Source organism: Diabrotica virgifera, chromosome 5, assembly GCF_917563875.1.
Source record: "Diabrotica virgifera virgifera chromosome 5, PGI_DIABVI_V3a".
Lineage (NCBI taxonomy): Eukaryota > Metazoa > Arthropoda > Insecta > Coleoptera > Chrysomelidae > Diabrotica > Diabrotica virgifera.
This window is the reverse complement of record NC_065447.1, coordinates 225,320,522-225,340,880: the sequence shown is the minus strand read 5'-3', so window position 1 is coordinate 225,340,880 and position 20,359 is coordinate 225,320,522. Positions and strand designations below refer to the sequence as shown.

At 32.4% G+C, this 20,359-nt stretch overlaps 1 protein-coding gene across 4 annotated transcripts in view; it reads left to right on the top strand.

Annotated features, from left to right (window-relative positions):
- LOC126884696 (protein croquemort) overlaps positions 1-20,359 on the top strand; it is a 125,309-nt gene that overhangs the window by 39,811 nt on the left and 65,139 nt on the right. For 3 of the 4 annotated variants that reach the window (XM_050650803.1, XM_050650801.1, XM_050650800.1), the window contains exon 2: positions 19,190-19,327. In XM_050650803.1, the coding sequence (XP_050506760.1) occupies positions 19,199-19,327 (129 nt within the window). In that variant the 5' untranslated portion in view covers positions 19,190-19,198. Of the gene's footprint in view, positions 1-6,448; positions 6,783-19,189; positions 19,328-20,359 lie in introns of those variants that run through there. The other variant, XM_050650802.1, reaches the window with a different exon arrangement.

Sequence of the window (20,359 nt, the reverse complement as noted above, 5' to 3'; positions counted from 1 at the left end):
GTGTATTTCTCGAGATATTAGACCGTTTCTATAATTTACCTATGGTATCAGGATAAATCGTTTTTCCCAATTATAGCGCCATCTATCCACAGTTCGAAAAAATGTCTTGAATAAAAGTTGCTTACTTTTACGTAACGAATCCAAATTTGCAAGAAAAACTAGGGGTTTCCATTTGAGATTTTAAAGTTACCCCCCACCTCACCTCCAGGGGGTGTAGTGGGGGTTGGTGTTTGGTGGCATTGGAAAAATTTTTGAAAATGATTGAACACGTATTTTTCAGTTTTTCGATCCGATGTTTAGTTCGCGATATATTCGACCGTTCCACTACTTTTGGGACACCCTATATAATAAATATTTTTTTGAAGTTTTTCTTTAATAGTGTTACTAAATATATTAGTTTTAGGATTACCTATCCTATAAATTTAGTCTTTTTAGATCTTGTAGTAAAAAAGTTTTAGTATAAAAACTTTTCATTTTTCTCAATAACTTGCAAATGTCACATATACCCTTCATGCACTTGGGTCTTCAATTATTGAAAAATACTGTTTAACCTCATCATGGATTAAATTATTCATAAAGTCAAAAACCTGAGTATCGGTTACAGAATGGGTGACTAAATTATCTCTATAGTATGTAGGTATGGTATACATATGCAGATGATGATATACTTATTGCAGAGAGTGAAGATAATCTTCAGAGACTTTTATATTAATTTATATTAATATTATCACCAAATAAAACAAAAAGTATGGTAAAAGTATGGTAATCTCTAAAGATTCAATAAGGTGCAAGCTGGAAGAGGACAGCAAAATAATCCAGCAAGAAAGAAGTATCAGCTACCTGGGAGTACAGCACAGAGTAATGCACAGCTATGGAGATATAGAAGCGGGAGTTGTTCAACAAATAAACAAAGCCTGCTAAATGTGCAGTCACTCGAGCGCTTTGGGGACCTATTGGGTTGTGAAGAGTAGGTCCTAAAACCAAAAAAAGTTAAGTTAAGTTTTCCATTTTAGTGGGGACTTTCCATTTTTAATTTAGTTTTCCATTTCCAACAATCGTTTTTTCCGATTATAGCGCCATCTATCCATAATTTGAAAAAATGTTTCGAATAAAAGTTGCTTATTTTTACGTAAAGAATCCAAATCTGGAATAAAAATTTGGGGCTCCTATTTAAGATTTTAAAGTAACTCCCCACCCCACCTTCGTGGGGGGGGTCGTGTTTGGTACCATTCGATTTATTTTTCAAAAAGATTGATTAAGTGTATTTTGCAGTTTTCCGATCTAATGTTTATTTTGCGAAATATCGCGGGATTTGTATTTAAAATTTTAAATTTACCCCCCACCAATCTCCATAGGGGGTCATGTTTGGTATCATTCGATAGATTTTTGAAAAATATTAAAGACGTATTTTTTAGTTTTTCGATCTGATGTTCATTTCGCGAAATATTCGCTTTTTTTGTGAAACTTTTTAACTCGTCCATTTCCTTATGCCCCGCTCAAATCGTCAGATTTTTTAAATATACACTTTTTTGCATGTCCTTAACTTACCTTATCTTAATCTGACAATTTGGAGTATTTTTAAGGATAATTTTTTTTCCGGTCCCCCGTAACGAACTCCCCTGTGTTAAGAGCCCATATATGGTAGAGGTACATCTGCAGGGCACCACGTTTCTCCTCATATGATAATCTGACGCGCTCGAGTAACTGCAAAAATCCCCGCTTGGGCTCCCCTACCATAAAATTATCAATAATAAATAATAATAAACATTTCAAATATAACTTTTATTAAATTTTGAGTAGATTGTTATAATAGTGAAAATATTTGATGTGGATTATAGTTACTTTCGAGTATTCGTTACAAATCGTTACTTTTTTATAAAGTGATCATTTACAGTATTCGTTACTTTGATTACTATGATTACTTTTGTTACTTTTATATTTGAGTACCGGTAACCATATCGAGAATCGTATTTCTCAGTAGGCAGGTATTTTGTATAAAGTAATCATTTACAGTATTCGTTACTTTGATTACTGTGATTACTTTTGTTGCTTTTGTATTTGAGTACCGGTAATCATATCTAGAATCGTATTTCTCAGTAGGTAGTTATTTTGTATAGGTATTCCGATATAACAACGACCTTCACCAATCTGTTTAAGGGATAAAAATGATTTGATTACTATGATTACTTTTGTTACTTTTGCATTTGAGTACCGGTAATCATATCGAGAATCGTATTTCTCAGTAGGTGGCTATTTTGTATAGGTATTCCGATATAATCACGACCTTCACGAAGTACGAAGTAATCAGAGTAATCAAAGTAGATACAATAGTCGTTACTCGCTCTGTTACGATTGGTACGAAGTAATCAGAGTAATCAAAGTAATCATAGTAGATATAATAGTCGTTACTCGCTCTGATATGATTGGTATGAAGTAACGAAGTAATCAGAGTAATCAAAGTAGATACAATAGTCGTTACTAGCTCTGATACGATTGGCACGAAGTAACGAAGTAATCAGAGTAATCAAAGTAACGATTTGCCTCTCTGTATAGTAATCGTTACTTTCATTGGAATCATTATTTCCTAACGTTGCGTCGTTATAGCGTCAAGAATATTTTGCACATTACGGGTGGTAGTGATGTTGAAGAAGTAACTATTCGTTAGAAAGTACTCGTTACTTACGAATACCGAAAGTAACGATTACTATACAGAGAGGCAAATCGTTACTTTCGGTATTCGTAAGTAACGAGTACTTTCTAACGAATAGTTACTTCTTCAACATCACTACCACCCGTAATGTGCAAAATATTTTTGACGCTATAACGACGCAACGTTAGGAAATAATGATTCCAATTTAGGATGTTTAATTTTTTTAAGTAAATCTAGTGAAGAAAGTTGAGATTCACAAATATTCTCCTTGTATATACAGGGTGAGCCACGCTCAACGGGACGGAGCCTACCGGGGAAACGGCTAGAGATATTAAAAATTCCTTTCGTAGGAGTACGTAGGTCAGTACCGGCTACAAATTAAAATTTGTGAAATATATACAGGGTGTCCCAATTTAGCGTAATGATATAAAGTTATATATTTTTAAATGGAACAACCTATATTTCACTTTAATTTTGAATTCTTCTGAACAAAATACATAATGTTATTTTATTCAACATTCCCTATACCTATGCTTGTCCGATTTCGATTTATTTGGGTTTTTCTGAAAATGATTTATTCGCGAAATTAATTAATTACACATTATCGCATGAATTTTAATTAACGTCGTTTTGTCACTTAATTGTCAACTGTCCATGCTTTACACCAGAATATTTACCATTTTAAACTAATCTACAGAGTGTTCGCAATCTGAAGTGTCAATGCCGTACAATATTTTGTATAATTACTTTCTTAACTTAAATGGGTCACCCTGTATTTTACTTTAATTTTGAATTCTAATCAAAAAAATAATATAACTTTATTAAACAATCCCTATACCTACCTTCGATAATTTTCGATTTATTTGCGTTTTTTTGAAAATGCACTATTCTTGAAATTAATTAATTACACTTTATTACATAAAGTTAAACTAAACACACTGGAAAAAATTAATTTACATTAAAATGTTCAAAATGTTGTCCATTTTCTTCAATACATAACCTCACTCTGTTCAAAATTTTGTTTTATTTTTCTTAACATTTCTGGAGTAACTGTTGCAAACGCATTACGAATACGCGTTTTCATGTCTTCCGCGGTTGTAGGTGGAGTTTGATAAACCAAACTTTTAATATATCCCCCCAAAAAAAAGTCCATTGATGTTAACCCAGGTGATCTAGGAGGCTAATTGACAGCACCACCTACCTATCCACTTTCCGGGAAATTTTCTGTCTAAATATTCTCTAACATTACGCGTGTAATGTGCTGGAGCACCGTCTAGATGCAGAAACATTGTTCTTCTAATATTTAAAGGGATATTTTGCAAAAGTATCCAAAAGTCTCTTCGTAGAAATCTTAAAAACTTTTGTCCATTTAAATGGCCATTAAAAAAATACGGTCCTATCACATATTCTCCTATTATTCCACCATATACATTAAGGGACCATCGGTTTTGTCGATCAATACATCTATATTCATGTTGATTTTCCGTATTATAATAGTGAAAGTTATGTCGATTCACGAGTCCATTATTATGGAAAGTAGAATCATCAGTGAACAAAATTTTATCAAAAAAATGTTGATCTGCTCCCGTTTTGTCTAGAAACCATAAACAAAACTCTAACCTAAATGCTGATGCATTTGAATATGATATGGGTGATATTTATATTTTTTAAGATTTCTGGGTATACTAGTTTGGCTTACTTCAATCTCTCTGGCCATCGTCCTTGTACTTGTATTTGGATTCTCAATAACTGATTGAATAACTTCTAATTCGGTATTTTCATCTTCAGTTATGGGATTTATCAATTTTCGTTTAGTATAAACAACACTGCCAGTTTCACGAAACCTTGTTAAGACTCTTTCAAATACTTCTTTACGAGGATCGCGTTTTAAGGGAAATCTCTCAGCATAGACTCTTGATGCTAACAAACTGTTTTGATCACATTCACCCAGTATTAAAATCATATTTACTCGGTCTTCAATTGAATAATCTGCCATTTTTATTAATTGAAAGCAATACAGTTAATAGTTTGACTATTAGTTTGACAGCTAGGTACCTTTTGTTTTTCATGGCATTCTTTATAATGTATAATGAGCTATGTAATTAACGACATTTAATGTTCCGGGTAACATAATGCAAATAGATCTGAAGATACTAGATATTAATATAAAATTTTATAATAGCTTGATTATAATAATTGTTACAGCATTCAAATATAGGGTATTTTGTTTAAGTTAGAACTTTATGTAATAAAGTATAATTAATTAATTTCAAGACTAGTGCATTTTCAAAAAAATGCAAATAAATCGAAAATTATCAAAGATAGGTATAGGGATTGTTTAATAAAGTAATATTATTTTTTTGATTAGAATTCAAAATTAAAGTAAAATACAGGGTGTCCCATTTAAGTTAAGAAAGTAATTATACAAAATATTGTACAGCAATGACACTTAATATTGCGAACACTTTGTAGATTAGTTTCAAATGGTAATTATTCTGATGTAAAGTATGGACAGTTGACAATTAACTGACAAAAAGACGTTAATTAAAATTCATGCGATAATGTGTAATTAATTAATTTCGCGAATAGTACATTTTCAGAAAAATCCAAATAAATTGAAATCTGTCAAAAATAGGTATAGGGAATGTTGAATAAGATAACATTATTTTGTTCAGTAGAATTCAAAATTAAAGTGAAATATAGGTTGTTCCATTTAAAAATATATAACTGTATATCATTACGCTAAATTGGGACACCCTGTATATATTTCACAAATTTTAATTTGTAGCCGGTACTGACCTACCTATTCCTACGGAAGGAATTTTTAATATCTTTAGCCGTTTCCCCGGTAGGCTCCGTCCGGTTGAGCGTGGCTCACCCTGTATATCGTCTTCTTTATAAAACTCGCGCAATATATAATTTTTTCTTTTCTTAATATTAATTTTAATCTCAATCTTAAAATTATCTTCATCTCAGAATATCCATAAAATGTTAAATAGCGAATGAATTTCAATTGCCGCATTGAATCTTCTGGTAAGTTGCTTATTATACAATCTATGACAAAATTAAATATTTCACAGCGAAATATTGCGTCGGGCTCAAAATTATCAGTCGCCTCAAACTAATCACTATATTTCAAAATAGAGGTAAAGGTCATATTAAATATAGCTGAGTATTAACTAAACGCATTATGCACATAAAGTGAGGAGCAAAAAAAAACGAGAAAATTACGTCTTTGGTCTGGTCGACGCCGGGCCCCTTACATCGCCGGGTCCCGGTAAAATGTACCGGATGTACCCCCTCTCGGCGGGCCTGGGCAAGATGTCCGAACCGGACGACCGACTAGGAAGGAGAAGATACCTAAAGTTTGATAATGACAAACTGATTCATCCACATAAGTCATTCTTATAGCCTTGAGTATTAATTTCCCTACTTACGTATATTTTGTCTAATTTATGTTTAATGAGTAACGAAAAATATATAAATAAATGTTTATATTAATAAATTAAGATAAGCCATAATTATTTTCCCAAAACATGTTCTGTTTTATTACATTTAGTTTTCAAAGTCTCAGTTCACGTGTTTGTTGATATAAAATATCTTCCTAGTATTGCAAAAATTTTACTGTTATTATTTCAATTCAAACATCGCATTTATAGTTTTAGTAATTTTATTTATAATCAACTGTTTATCTTTTATTTATTGATAATTTTGATTTTATTTGTAGGTTTTTAGTTTTTTTTGTTATTTGATTCCACCCAACCGCCACTTTTTAAATACATAACTGATAAAAAAATCAATCTCATGTTAATCTCTTTCCAAACTTTTTTTAGATTCTGTCAGTTCTTGTTATCAACAAGTAAACCAACGTTCACTTCATCGGTTTCATTTAAGTGGCATGTACTTACAATGGATGTATGAGGTTGACCAAGAGTAAACATTTGATAAGAGCCAACGTGCACTTGAATATGACCAATCATTATTTCACATCTGCATACATATCTCATTTCAAAGTTATTTTGTAATTTGTAGATACTCGTGTAGTCACTTGTGTTGGATCTCCCGTCATTCAGGATACCTGTTTTAGTGAATTGTTTTCGTGTTGTAGGTGTTTGGTGTTTTTGTGAATTTTGTAAGTTAATTTTAGAATATGTATTTACTTATTAGCACATAATATATTAATGACTCATATAATAGAAGCAACTTTTTAAAATCACGTTCTTTGTAACAATATTTTTTTCTTAGTTATAGTGGTTATGTATAAATAATACTACATTTAACCATTAATAGAAGATTAAGGATTAAATTTTTACCATTATCATTAATATTTTCTTTTAATCCAACTTTTTTTTCACTACATAATTGATCTCATCCGGTCTTATCTCAAAATACATTTAATATTTCCTTCCATAATATTTCTTAACCACTTCCTTCTATTTATTTCTGACTAATGATTTTTCTTTCCAATTTGCAATATTACTTTTAAAAGTCTTCATGTACGCAGTCCTACCATTTTTTCCTTAATATACCTTTCCTTCTCTTCTGTATTGGCTTTCGTAATAGTGCTATTTTCGGTATTCTTTCCTTTCCCATTCTTTCAATGTGTTGTAAGTATCGTATTCTCTGCGCTTTGATTGCTGTCGTAATTTTTGAGACTTTATACAATTTTTCTTTATTATTCATTCCTCCATTGACTATCTATTTTTACACCTCTATAATATATTGCTCTTTGTATTTTTCTCTTCCATCTTTCTAAAAAGTCTATCTTTGTTTTTCTTGAGATATATTTGGATTTTATTAATGCTCGCAATTCTCCATACTTTTTTTCCTTTTGCTATTCTGGCGTTTATCTCATGTTTTTCATGCCCCTCTTCATCTATTTTTACACCCAGGTACGTAAATTCTGAAACTCTTGAAAATCCATGTATTTTTTCATCTACTTATCATGTGAAATTGTCTTCTTTTTTATGTACCTATCTCCCGTTATCACGTATTTAGTATTTTCCTTGTTTAAGGCTGTTCCTCACGATTCTGAGCATAGCTAAATTCCAATGTAAAAGTTTAAACAAAATAACGCAAAAACTATGGCAGATATTAAGATAATTCTTTTTTTATATGAAAGGTATTAAAAAGTTCTAGTGCACTATTCAAACAACATTCGAACAACAAACAAATACATTCTGTATACAGCGAGGAGTACGGCAGGGAGACACCATCTCACCAAAGCTGTTCACAACCCTTTTAGAACACACATTTAAGAAGGCAGATCTAAACGAATATGGTATCAATATAAATGGAGAGAAGCTCAGTCATTTGAGATTCGCAGATGACATTGTCCTTATAGCCGATCGTATGGATGATGCAATAATAATGTTAAACAAATTATATTACGCTTCCTTAGAGGTCGGACTAAAGATTAATATCAACAAGACGCAAATAATGACTAATCTGGTGCTAAATCGTAATATTGTTGTTGATGGAATGGATATTGAGCAGACTGCATCTTATAAGTACTTAGGACATGAAATTCGGTTGGGACGAGATAACCAGACGTGCGAACTCCCACGTCGCATAGGATTAGCCTGGGCAGCGTTTGGTAAACTTAACTATGTATTTAAATCGGACTTGCCCATATGCCTCAAAAGGAAAATCTTTGACCAATGTGTGTTGCCTGTACTCACTTATGGAGCCGAAACATTAACACTAACAAAAAAGGTAGTGAACAAGATTCGCGTAACTCAGAGGGCTATGGAGCGCCAGATGTTGGGTGTCTCCCTGAGAGACCGAATCCCAAACGAAGAAATACGCCGTAGAACAAAAACAACAGACGCTGTCGAAAAAATCGCGTCGCTTAAGTGGAATTGGGCAGGACACGTCGCCAGATTGCCAGACAACCGATGGACAAAACGTATTGTCGAGTGGAGGCCGCGAGAAGAAGCACTACGGAGCAGAGGACGCCCACTAACCAGATGGGCCGATGATTTGAAACATGTTGTCGGTAACTGGATGCAAGCCGCACAAAATAGAGATGAATGGAAAGAGCTGAGGGAGACCTATGTCCAGCAGTGGACGCGTACGGGTTGATGATGATGATGATGAGTGCACTATTTGCTTATCAATTATTAAATTGTTTAAACAATATGTTTTTTTTAACTTTTTTGCTTAAAATTAACGTAAAAAAATTTAAATTTAAATACGGCACTAGAGAATTTTTCCCACTTTCCGAATCTGTTTTTGTTTTTAACATAAAGGGTAACACAAAGCAGCTATTTTGTTTAAACTTTTTTAAAAATCTCAAAGTTTTGCTAAAAGGTATCTCTCTCGGCCGTCATTCTGTCCTTGTTGTCGATATCCAGCCCGCGGCCAGCCAGCAGGTAAAGGAACCCTGTCGGTAGGATTATCAATAATGTTATTACAGGTACAAAAACGAATTAGTGCTTATGAATGGACAAAGATTATTTAGACTTTTGACAAAATTTTTATTATAATTTTTATTTCAAAACACCCTCTAAAGAAACATTACACAATTCTATATTTATAAATGTAATTTCATTTTATCGATCTTGCTCATGATGCTACTCAAATTCTTATAATACGTGTTACTTGCATAAACTTTTTCATTATATGTATTATCATGTATAATATGACATGCATAATCCGTTTAGAACAGTGGTTCCCAACCTTTTATGTCTGGCGACCCACCTTCTGATGTTCGCGGTATTCGCGACCCATCTCTCATCCATGATGATAGAAAAAAATACCTACTGTATCCTACTCAGATACTGTAAGAGCCAAGTCACGACCCACCTGAAATCTACCCGCGACCCACTAGTGTTGGGAAACGCTGGTTTAGAACGTCTTTCGACGTTATCCGATCCCATTTTTCATTCAATTCGGCTGTTCCATTGATCTTCTCTAAGTTCTTTGGATTTGAAGCTCATTGAGTTTCTTATTCTTTTCATCCATGTTCTCTTAGGTATTTCTCTCTTCTGTATTCCTGTAGGTGACAATGCAATTACTTGTTTCGGGAGTCTACTGTTTTTCATTCGTTGGACAGTTCCGAACCATTTGAGCTGCTTTCGTTGTCTGTCATCCATGACTACCTTGTATTCTCATGCGTGCTCTAATTTCTTCATTTCTTATCCTCTCCCATTTCGAAATTACGGCACTACAGCCCAAATTGAGCCCTGGCCTCCTTTATTTTTTGCCTCCACCCTTGCCTGTCTGTGGCTGCTCTTCTCCATACACGGACTCCTAAAAGGACTTGTGCGTCGCTGTTTACTATGTCTTCCCAGCGCTTTCTTGGCTTTCCAACCGGTCTCTTTCCCAGCATTCTAGCATTCTGTGCTCTTTTTGGTCGCCTATCCTCTCCCATTCTTATCACATGTCCGGCCCATTGCAATCTTTGTATTCTAATGAAGTCTGACAGGGGTGTTTCCTTATAAAGTTGACAAAGCTCGTTGTTGTATCTACTGAAGATTTCATTTTCCTTCACAGGTCCTAGTGTCCTCCTCAGTACTTTCCTTTCGAATGTGTCGAGCTTGTTTTTGGATGTTTCTTTCAGGACCCAGGTTTCACTTTCATAGCATGTTATTGGTCGAATTAAGGTTTTAAAGATTCTCATCCTTGTATTTCGGTGGACACTTTTAGACCGAAATATATGGGAGAGGGCAAAATAAGCTCTGCCTGCATTATTCTCTTCCGTATTTCTCCATCTTCTGATCCGTCGGCATATATTCAATTTCTATTCCCAGGTATGTAAACTTTTCAACCGTTTCAATGTCATCTTCATGTATAATGTTTTGTGGGATTAAATTTCTTCTCATCTGAGTCATTATTTTTGTTTTTTCTGTGTTAATTTCCAGACGTTAGCGAAGTACTTAGCGTTCGTCTTATTACATCCATTTCCGCGGCTTCTGTCTTTCTTATATTTCTCTCTGTTAATCGCCTCATTTCACAATCGTATAAAAGCATGCTTTTTACCAGTTTCATAGATATTAAATTATATATTTTCTGTTATTTTCTTGTTCCAGAGAAAGGCATCCTATAGCTTTTTTTTGCTTTTCTTTGTTTTGTACAATGAGGAAATTTATGCCGCTTTCCATTAGCTGGGAACGGGGTATCCATTTATACACATATTAACAATCTTTGTAATCAGTCGAATTAGTTTTTTGGTGCCACATATAAGGAGTTCAGTTCGTCGTCTATTGATTCAATGTAATCACCTTGCTTAGCAGTTTTCTGTTTCCGTGAGAACATATTTTTCATATGTTTTCATTCTGGTAGGATGTAGAGTAACATTATGTTGTTTTATATGCCATTAGATTAGAGTGAAAACTTAGTCTTTAACATATATTTAATATATTATATTCAATTTTACATTTTCCATATCTTTAACTATCAGTTCATGTTTGTTATTGATTTCATGTATATTTCATGTTCCTAAATTCATTATCCGTTTCAATTCGCCCAGCAGTTATGTATTTCAAATTAATTTTAATCATAATTATTATAGGCTATTCATAGACATAATTTTGGGAGCATGTCAGCTGGAACCTGAAAGGAATGTGTGTATTCTACGGCGGAACCCATAGTAGAAGAATCTACAGTCGAAGAAGACTCTAGAGCTATCTATAAACATAAAAACCACAAAGCGCAGGAACCAACACTGTATCTGCAGAATTTTTGAAAAATAGAGGAGACACACATGCCTTTCGTAAGCTGATTTGCCAAACTGGAAAGAAGATCAATTACCAACCTCCTGGAAGGAGAGTGTTATCATTCCGATACACAAAAAGGTGATAAATGATGAGATGGATTGCACAAACTATAGAGGTATAGTTTGTGCTATACCTCTAGGCAGTTAATGGATAAATACTGGGAATGCATCAAGACACTACACCAGCTTTTTATAGATTTTAAGCAGGCATATGATAGTAGTATACGAGTGAAACTGTGGAATGCCATGGTAGAACTAGGAATACCAAAGAAATTGATAAATATCACAAAAGCATATATATGTAGACGGAGTTATGAGTGCTGTAAGAATTGAAGGAAAATAGTCGACATTCTTTACAATCAACGGTAGTCTCAAACAGGGAGATACCTTATCCTCACTTCCCTTCAGTATCGCTTTGGAGCGTATTGTGAGGAAAACGAGCACAGAAACACTCCTCGCATTATATTACATTATCCTCACATTATATACCTATAACAAAAGTGCTTCGCATTATACTAGCTTTCACCGATTAGGCGATTATATAGATATAGTAGTAGGAAATACAACGATCAGTGTCAAGGAAGAGTTTATTAGACTGAGAAATTCCGCAAAACAATCCGAGGAATAAATGAGGATAAAACAAAATATATAGCTACAACATGAACGGGGCAGCGAGACAGAATAGGGCAAAACGTTACAATGCACCAGAACAACTTTGAAAGAAAAGGGTTCATCAGTTTAAACATTTGGGAGCTACGATCACATCTGATAATAACATTACTCATAAACAATGATTAAAAACAAAATACAAAGTTCCAATAGTTGTTCGTTTGCGTTACAAAAAAATATTGAAATTAGATTATGTATCCAGTTGTACGAAAATAAGCATCTACCATTCTGTAATAAGACCTAAATGCTGTGAAACATGGACAATAACAAAACTTAAAAATCGCCAAAAGAAGAATTCTTAGAGGAATATATGTAGCAGTTAAGGATTGCACCAGAGAACTTTAGACAGTGAGAACCAACCAGGAATTGAAAGAATTATATAACCAACCAGATCCTATATAGTTAAAATAATAAAGTCACAAAGACTTATATGTCTAGGATATGTCAAGAGGCAAGAGTATCGTGTCGCCACATTCTCAACATTTCACAAAAATGTATTACATTTCCAAGCCTTAATCAACGTTTAAATTAAGACAGCCAATTTGTCCTTAAAAAATGACCTAAAAACAAAAGAAAATATAAGACATTATATCCAACTCAGCAATACCGTGACCTAAAAATATCATGCTGTACGCTGTACCTATCTAATTTTGTTTTATTTAAAAATTTGAAATCTAAATTAATATTGTTCTCGAAAATATAACTTTGCACGTTTCTACAATAATTTACAATGTACATTCTAATTACCTACCCATAAGGCCGATGCCACATTATGCGTTTTGACCGGATGCGTTTCCGACGCATCCGGTGAAAACGCATAGTGTGACAGGTCGGTCCGGTTGCGTTGGAAGCGGATGCGTTTTGAGTCATCGGTACGCGCTTACTACCTGCACCAGACTAAACGCATAGTGTGACAGGTCGGTCCGGTTGCGTTGGAAACGGATGCGTTTTCACCGCATCCGTTCAAAACGCATAATGTGGCATCGGCCTAATCCCACTGAAGAAAAGAATGACCACAAGTTAATCGTTTTATTGTTTAGCTTCTTAACTGCCACCCAGGGGGTGTCCGGTTTGTCTATCGGCTCGATAACAGGTGAACAGAATTTTTGATCTGGGCTTTCTGCACGTAAACGTTTACGTGTAGAAAGAAATTTTTTAGAGAGAGGATATTCACCGTTATGTTTTAGAAGGAATGGCCTTAAACCCAATTTTTTTGCCACTTATAATATTATTCATTAACCTTTTTTGTTTTTTCTCACTTGTCGTTAATAGCTTTAGATCGTCTTCTTCTTCTTTCAGTACCGTGTCCGATTTTCGAACATTGGCGATCATATTGGCAATAATAACTTTGTTTACGGAAGCTCTAAACAGATTAGCGGTGGTCTCTTGCTCGTTGGTGATCGTCTGCGAATGCGATACATTGATGGCCCTTTGTAAATATTGTTTTCTACATGTTTATTTTGCTTTTCTAATTATTCCTTCTTCCTTGGAGTTAGGAATCAAGTTAGATATTATCAGATTTAGGGCAGTCAATGAGGTTATTTGGCTCCGAATTCCATCCTACTACATCGACTTACTTGATATTTTCACAATAGGTAGAGAATAGCTCAAGAAACAAAGTCTACCCTATATGGATGTGCGCTTTTATCTTAGGGGTGGTTCCCACCCCTTCTCGGGGGTGTAAAATTTTTTGGTTAAAATAACCACGGAAGTGGCTAGAGAACCTAATTCTAAGCAAAAACTGTACAATAATTTTTTTGAAAACTCAATAATTTTTTAGTTATTCGTGGTTGAAAATTGGCTGGTTGAAAATTCATTGAAAAATTACACCTTTTCGGGCGGTTTTTTGCGAATACCTTAAAATCTATGCATCTAACGAAAAAAACTATACAAAACATTTTTGTAGCTTATAAAAAACAAAGAGATTCGTTCCTTCATATATCTTCTAGTTATATTACAAAAAGAGCTATGGTAGGTGAGAAGAGTTTGTTTTTTTGTGCATGCTGAAATCGGTGTATTCAACTTGAAATAAAAGAGAAACGGTTGATTTTAGTTGTATAATGCTACCAATACCTTTTGTAGTGATTCAAAAGACCTTTAGAATGAGCCACATTAAATGTCGATTACATTCAAAGTAAGCGAGATATGCTGCAAAAAAATTGATGACTAATGGAATTTAAAAAAAATATGAAGTACATTTAACCCCTCATCCGTCAGAATTTAAATGTATCGTTTTCCTTCTATAATAGTTTTTATTATAGTGTTATTTCTATGTTCAAAAAGTGGGACGGGTTTAAAATGGATAGTTCTTGAAAAAAATAAGATCAAATTATAGAGCGCATTTTTAAATTTTCTTAAGAATCTTCCTTTTTCTCCATGTAACTCGAAAATGATAAGAGATACGAAAAAAAGGTACTACACAAAAATGTAGGATTTTGTTGAATAAAAATTTTGTTTTATGTTTCATTATTGTATCTCTTATCATTTTCAAGTTACATGTAGAAAAAGAAGATTTTTAATTAAATCTAAAAATGCGCTCAATAAATTGATCTTATTTTTTTTCAAAAACCATTCATTTTAAACCCGTCCAACTTTTTGAACCCGTCCATAATACTATAATAAAAGGTATTGTAGAAGTAAAATGATGCATTAAAATTCTGGTGGATGAGAGGTTAAATATACTTCTCATTTTTTCTTAAAATACATTAATCATCAATTTTTTTGCCGCATATCTCGCTTAGTTTGAATGCAATATACCTTTAATATTGCTCATTTTAAAGATCTTTTTAAGCACTACAAAAGGTGTTCGTAACATTATACACCTAAAATCAACCGTTTGTCTGTTATTTCAAGTTGAATACAACGATTTGAGCATGCAACAAACTATTTTCACCAAACAAACTATTTTTATATTATAACTAGAAGATTTATGAAGGAACTAGTCTCTTTGGTTTTTTATAAGCTACAAAAATGCTTTATATAGTTTTTTTTAGTTAGATGCATAGTTTTTAAGATATTTGCAAAAGACCGTTCGAAAAGGTGTTATGTTTCAATGAAAATGGCCAATTTTCAACCACGAATAACTCTAAAAATATTGAGTTTTCAAAAAAAATTATAGAACAGTTTTTGTTTACAATTAAGTTCTCTAGCCACTTTCGTGGTTATTTTAACCAAGAAATTTTCTACCCCCGAGAAGGGGTGGGAACCATCTCCAAGATAAAAGCACACATCGGCATAGGGTAGACTTTGAATTAGGAGATAAGTAGAGGTTATTCCCAAAATTTCATTAAAATCCATACAGTAGGATAGAATTCGGAGGTAATATCCTATTTTTGCTCCCATTGACTGGCGTAATTAGACAGAGTCGTTGATAGTGGGTATCCTTGTCGTAATTTATAGACCTATGGTTTGTGGTGTTTTCCATATAGTTCAGAGAAATAAGGAAAAAAAAAATAGCATGTTGGTGACACAATCCCCTCCAGGCCGAAACCAAATTTTTTGAGTAGTATGGACATCTATAATAATAACCTATTTGTTTCCTGCAGCCGATTTTGATGATATACATAGTTATAAACAAATGAAGATCAAAAAACGGTACATTTTCGCTTTTTTCGTCTATAACCAAAAAGTTAAGCATTTTAAACAAATTTGAGAGTGAGAAACTCATAAATCGTATAAAAAACTTCAATATGGCGTCCGCTGAGTATGTCTATCCTTATTGGTTGCTTAGAAACTTGCAAAATAATTCATAAATTTTGAGTTTTTATAAATATTCATAAGTTATGTAAAAATTAACTTAGAACCTTCTTATGATACGGAATGCTGGAACTTCTGGTGCTTAAATTATACACTATTTCATAACAATTGGTCAAATAGTTTAAAAGTTATTTAATTTGTTTATCCCAAATTAATTTTTTTTGCAACACTGTAAGTCAGAAAATGATGAAATTACAGTAACACTTTGGATAGTTTATGAAAGAAGATGATTTATGCTAATAATTTAATTTAAAAAAATGACAAAAAATAATTCTAAGTATCGCAAAATTATTTTGCAAGAACATGTCGATTTTTTGCTTATAAACAATTAGAATAACTTTTTAACCATTACCCGTAGACAAATTATTTTAGTTTACAAAAAGGAATTAAATAGTCTTTTTCGCTCATCTTTCTTCAAATTTGGGCTCCTCCTCTCACTAATTCAGTTAACGTTAAATTTTGTTTATCGGACCTACGAAAATCTCTAATAAAGTTCAACAAAGGATTGCGAATAACTTCAGATGGGATTCTTCTGGCGGGGCTTTGTTTTATATGAGAATTATCATGACTTTTAAGGTGTTTTATTCATTTTTTACAGTAATTTTCTCAATTTAAACATTTATAAGTGACATTTGATATAAATCATTTTTGACAATATTATCTCTACTATTATTACATTAATTACTACCTAAATCCAAATTTTCAAGAAAATCGACCTTGTTCTCAAAATTCCACGAGAAAATGGCTGTTGATTGGATTACCCTGGCTTATAGACTGTAGACTAATACTATAACATATTATATCATATTTTACCAGTTTTTCTTTAATATCCTAATTATTTACTCGGGTCATTAGTCATTAATATAGTACTCCCACTCTAACTTTTCCCATGCACGAAATTATTCACGAACTGCTTTTAACTAGGTATCTTTTAACTCATAGAAACTAGTATCGCAAAATTAAGCTGCTTTTCCATAGAAATCACAATAAGTCAAACAAGGATAAACAATATCGAATGTCTTTGATAGCTTATGAATTTTGACGTTTATAATTTTCAATGACAGTGACAGTTTTTTTTTATTTACATATTTACTTTTATTGTTAATTTGGTTTTATAAATTAATAAAATTTTATTTATTTATCATTAAACTTTATTTGGTTTTATATTTACAAAAAATAAATATAATATTTCAATTAAATAAAGGAAGAGTTGCAATATGTACTGCCTTGTGGGTCCCCAGACAAAGACGAGTATTAGTAATATCGTAGTGTTGATAACTCGATTTGTGAAAAATTTGCATTTGTATCACTAATTGTGTTTTTTATGTACCTAATTCACTCGATACTTTTGTATTTATCAACCTTAGGTAATATTAAATCTTAACAATGGTAACTTTGTTGTTGTGACTTTTTTAAATTTATTTATTACCTTTATATATTTATCTATCGTTATATTCGTAATAATCTGTATTGTGTTCAAACTGTTTAATGGAGTCCATCAATCTCCTCAATAGTGAAAAAATATTAAACACTTCAATAAATTAACTTTTTAAAGAGCCGGCGTAGCTCAGGCGGTAGTATGCTTGACTCGAGTGCTGGTAAGCCGGGGTTCAAATTCCACCGCCGGCAAGAACAACTAGACATTTTTAAAATGTCTATAGGCCCCAGGTCGACTCAGCCTGAATACAATGAGTACCTTTGGTAAAACCAGGGGTAATAATAGGCGGTTGAAGCGTAGCACTGGCCCTGCGTAGCCGTAGGCCCTAGATATAGCAGACTACCCTGCTATAATCCCAAAGCCGCCTCAGCGGTATAAAACGGGAGACTAATATTATTATAAATTAACTTTATAAAATACGTTCACGGGTTAATAGCTATTTCCTAATTATTACCACTGACACCCAGTGGTAGGCTTACCCTGACAGTATAGTCCAGGGTAATAAGGTTTTTTCCTGAAGCGTTTTTTCGACAGGTAATACCTATATGAGCAAATTGTAACTATTTCCTGCGTAGGATCTGGCGGCCATTTTTATTTATAAACAATTAAGTGTCAAGAAATGGTATTTTTCACTTTTTTTTCAAATCAATGGAAAACACGGAAACATGGTTTTTTTAGTACAAATATCTTCGAGATTATGGAAATAACTGTTGTAAAAATTAGTGTAAAGCTGTGAAATTTTTGTCAAATGAAAGTTCTTTGGTGCTTAATATGTGATAAAAATTTCAAAGCGATTCATTCAATTGTTTAAATTTTATTCAAATTGTTTATCCCAGAGAGCATTTTTTTGCAATAACATAAGTCAGAAGAAAATGACGTTAGAACCATTCCACAAGTGTCAAATGAAAAAGCAGGAGCTATATTTTCAACTTGGTTAAAAAAAAGTGAATAAAAAATGCATTTATTAGTAATAAATAATTATGCAAAAGTATCGTAAATCTTTCCTTATAAACTTTTTATTTTATTATATAATAAATTATACATAGTTATTACAATTTTTTATCAATAATGATAGAGATAACATTACTTGGTAGTTGTGCACTTAAAACAGGGTAAAAAAGTAAATTTTTTTGGAAAAAGTTATTCAAAAAGTTTATAAAGAAAAATTTACGATACTTTTGCATAATTATTTATTACTAATAAATGCATTTTTTATTCATTTTTTTAAACCATGTTGAAAATGTAGCTCATGCTCTTTCATTTGACACCTGTGGAATGGTTCTAAGGTCATTTTTTTCTGACTTATGTGATTGCAAAAAAATGCTCTCTGGGATAAACAATTTGAATAAAATTTAAACAATTATATGAATCGTTTTGAAATTTTTATCACATATTAAGCACCAAAGAACCCTTATTTGACAAAAATTTCAAAGCTGTACATTAATTTTTACAACAGTTATTGCGAAAATATTTTTTTTTGCAATTCCGACTTTTTTCGCAATTATATTAACAATAAATGAGTATATCAAACTTTGTAATACGTCATTTTAAAGCTTTTTCCATAATCTCGAAGATATTTGTACTAAAAAAATCATAAGTTTTACTGTTTTCCGTTGATTTGAAAAAAAAGGGGGAAATGCCATTTTTTGACAGTTAATTGTTTATAAATAAAAATGGCCGCCAGATCCTACGCAGGAAATAGTTACAATTTGTTCCTATAGATATTACCTAACGAAAAAACGCTTCAGTACCCTGGCTGCTGAAGTGTCACGAACAGGGCATATTTTTGTCTTATTACCCTGGCCTAGTAGGTACGTATCAATAATACACATCGACTTACGTTTCACTTTATTTTTTGATTCAACTTGTTTGAAAATGAATTGTGACGCATGGGAAAAGTTAGAGTGAAAGAACTATACCAACACATTTTTAAAAAATTATTTCTTGCTTGTTTCAGTACTACAATATGGGCTGCTGTCGGTGTTCGCCATCCTGTAAAAAATGGACAACTTTTGGTGTCGCTACCGCGTTTATAATCTTCGGTTTGTTTTTTTCAATATTTTGGGCAATGATTGTCAAGAAAGTCATGAATTATGTAAGTATATTTGACTTTATTAACAATATTTTATTAATGAAACATAACGATCACATAAATCCATCTAGCCGTCTAAGAATAAAAAGTAAAACACTAATAAAATTCAAATAAAATTTAAGTTAAATTTAATAATAAGTTTGTTTTTCGGCCAGCCAGGTTGTAATATTGAAAAAGTAATAAAGTAAAGAAATAGCTTCAGAACAATATTGAAAAGGTACTTTACCAAAATACTAAAAAAACAAAAAATAACAACGGTGATGCGAACGCGAATATTCTAAATCGATGGATTGGACATAGAGGATTTATAAAGCAGCCCGCTCGTTTTCTGGACCTTAACCCGTTAGATTTTTGTTTTGATTATAAAAATATCTAAAATCACGTGTTTAGATTAGACAATCAACATGTCTGTAGGATTAACATAAATAATTGTAAATAACTGATGAATGTGAACTAATACGTGGAAAAGTCTTGGAAATAGTGACCCACGTATTTAAAAATAGGCTTGAACATTATCAGAAGCTGAACGACGAGCATTTTGAACATTTGAAGTGATTTTTGGTATTAGTCTTGGTCACTTCAATCACTTGGTCACATTGGTCTTAGTAAAACATTGGTCTTAGTAAATAAATTAACCTATTCTTGGAAAATGATTTATTTCTCGTTTTAACATTTGTTTTTACCAAACCTGGTATTATATGAATTAGAAATAGTGAGGTTTTTTAAAGTCTGCAAAAATATAAAGAGTGTCATATTTAGATTAAGTGAGAGTATTTCCGGCGAAACCGGAAGTAGAGTAGTAACAAAAACTTTCCTAAAATACATTTAATAATAAGCTTCAACAATAATAAATGTTCAGCAAAAAAAATTTTTTTTAGCTCTTATACAGTATGTCTGCGTAATTTGGAACCTATTGATAACTTTTTTATTATCAGTTTTACGAAAAAAAGTTATTCTTTACAAAATACTCTGCATCATATATAATCTAAGGTGCAATAATCAAATATCAAATTTAATTAATGTTGTACGAGGTAT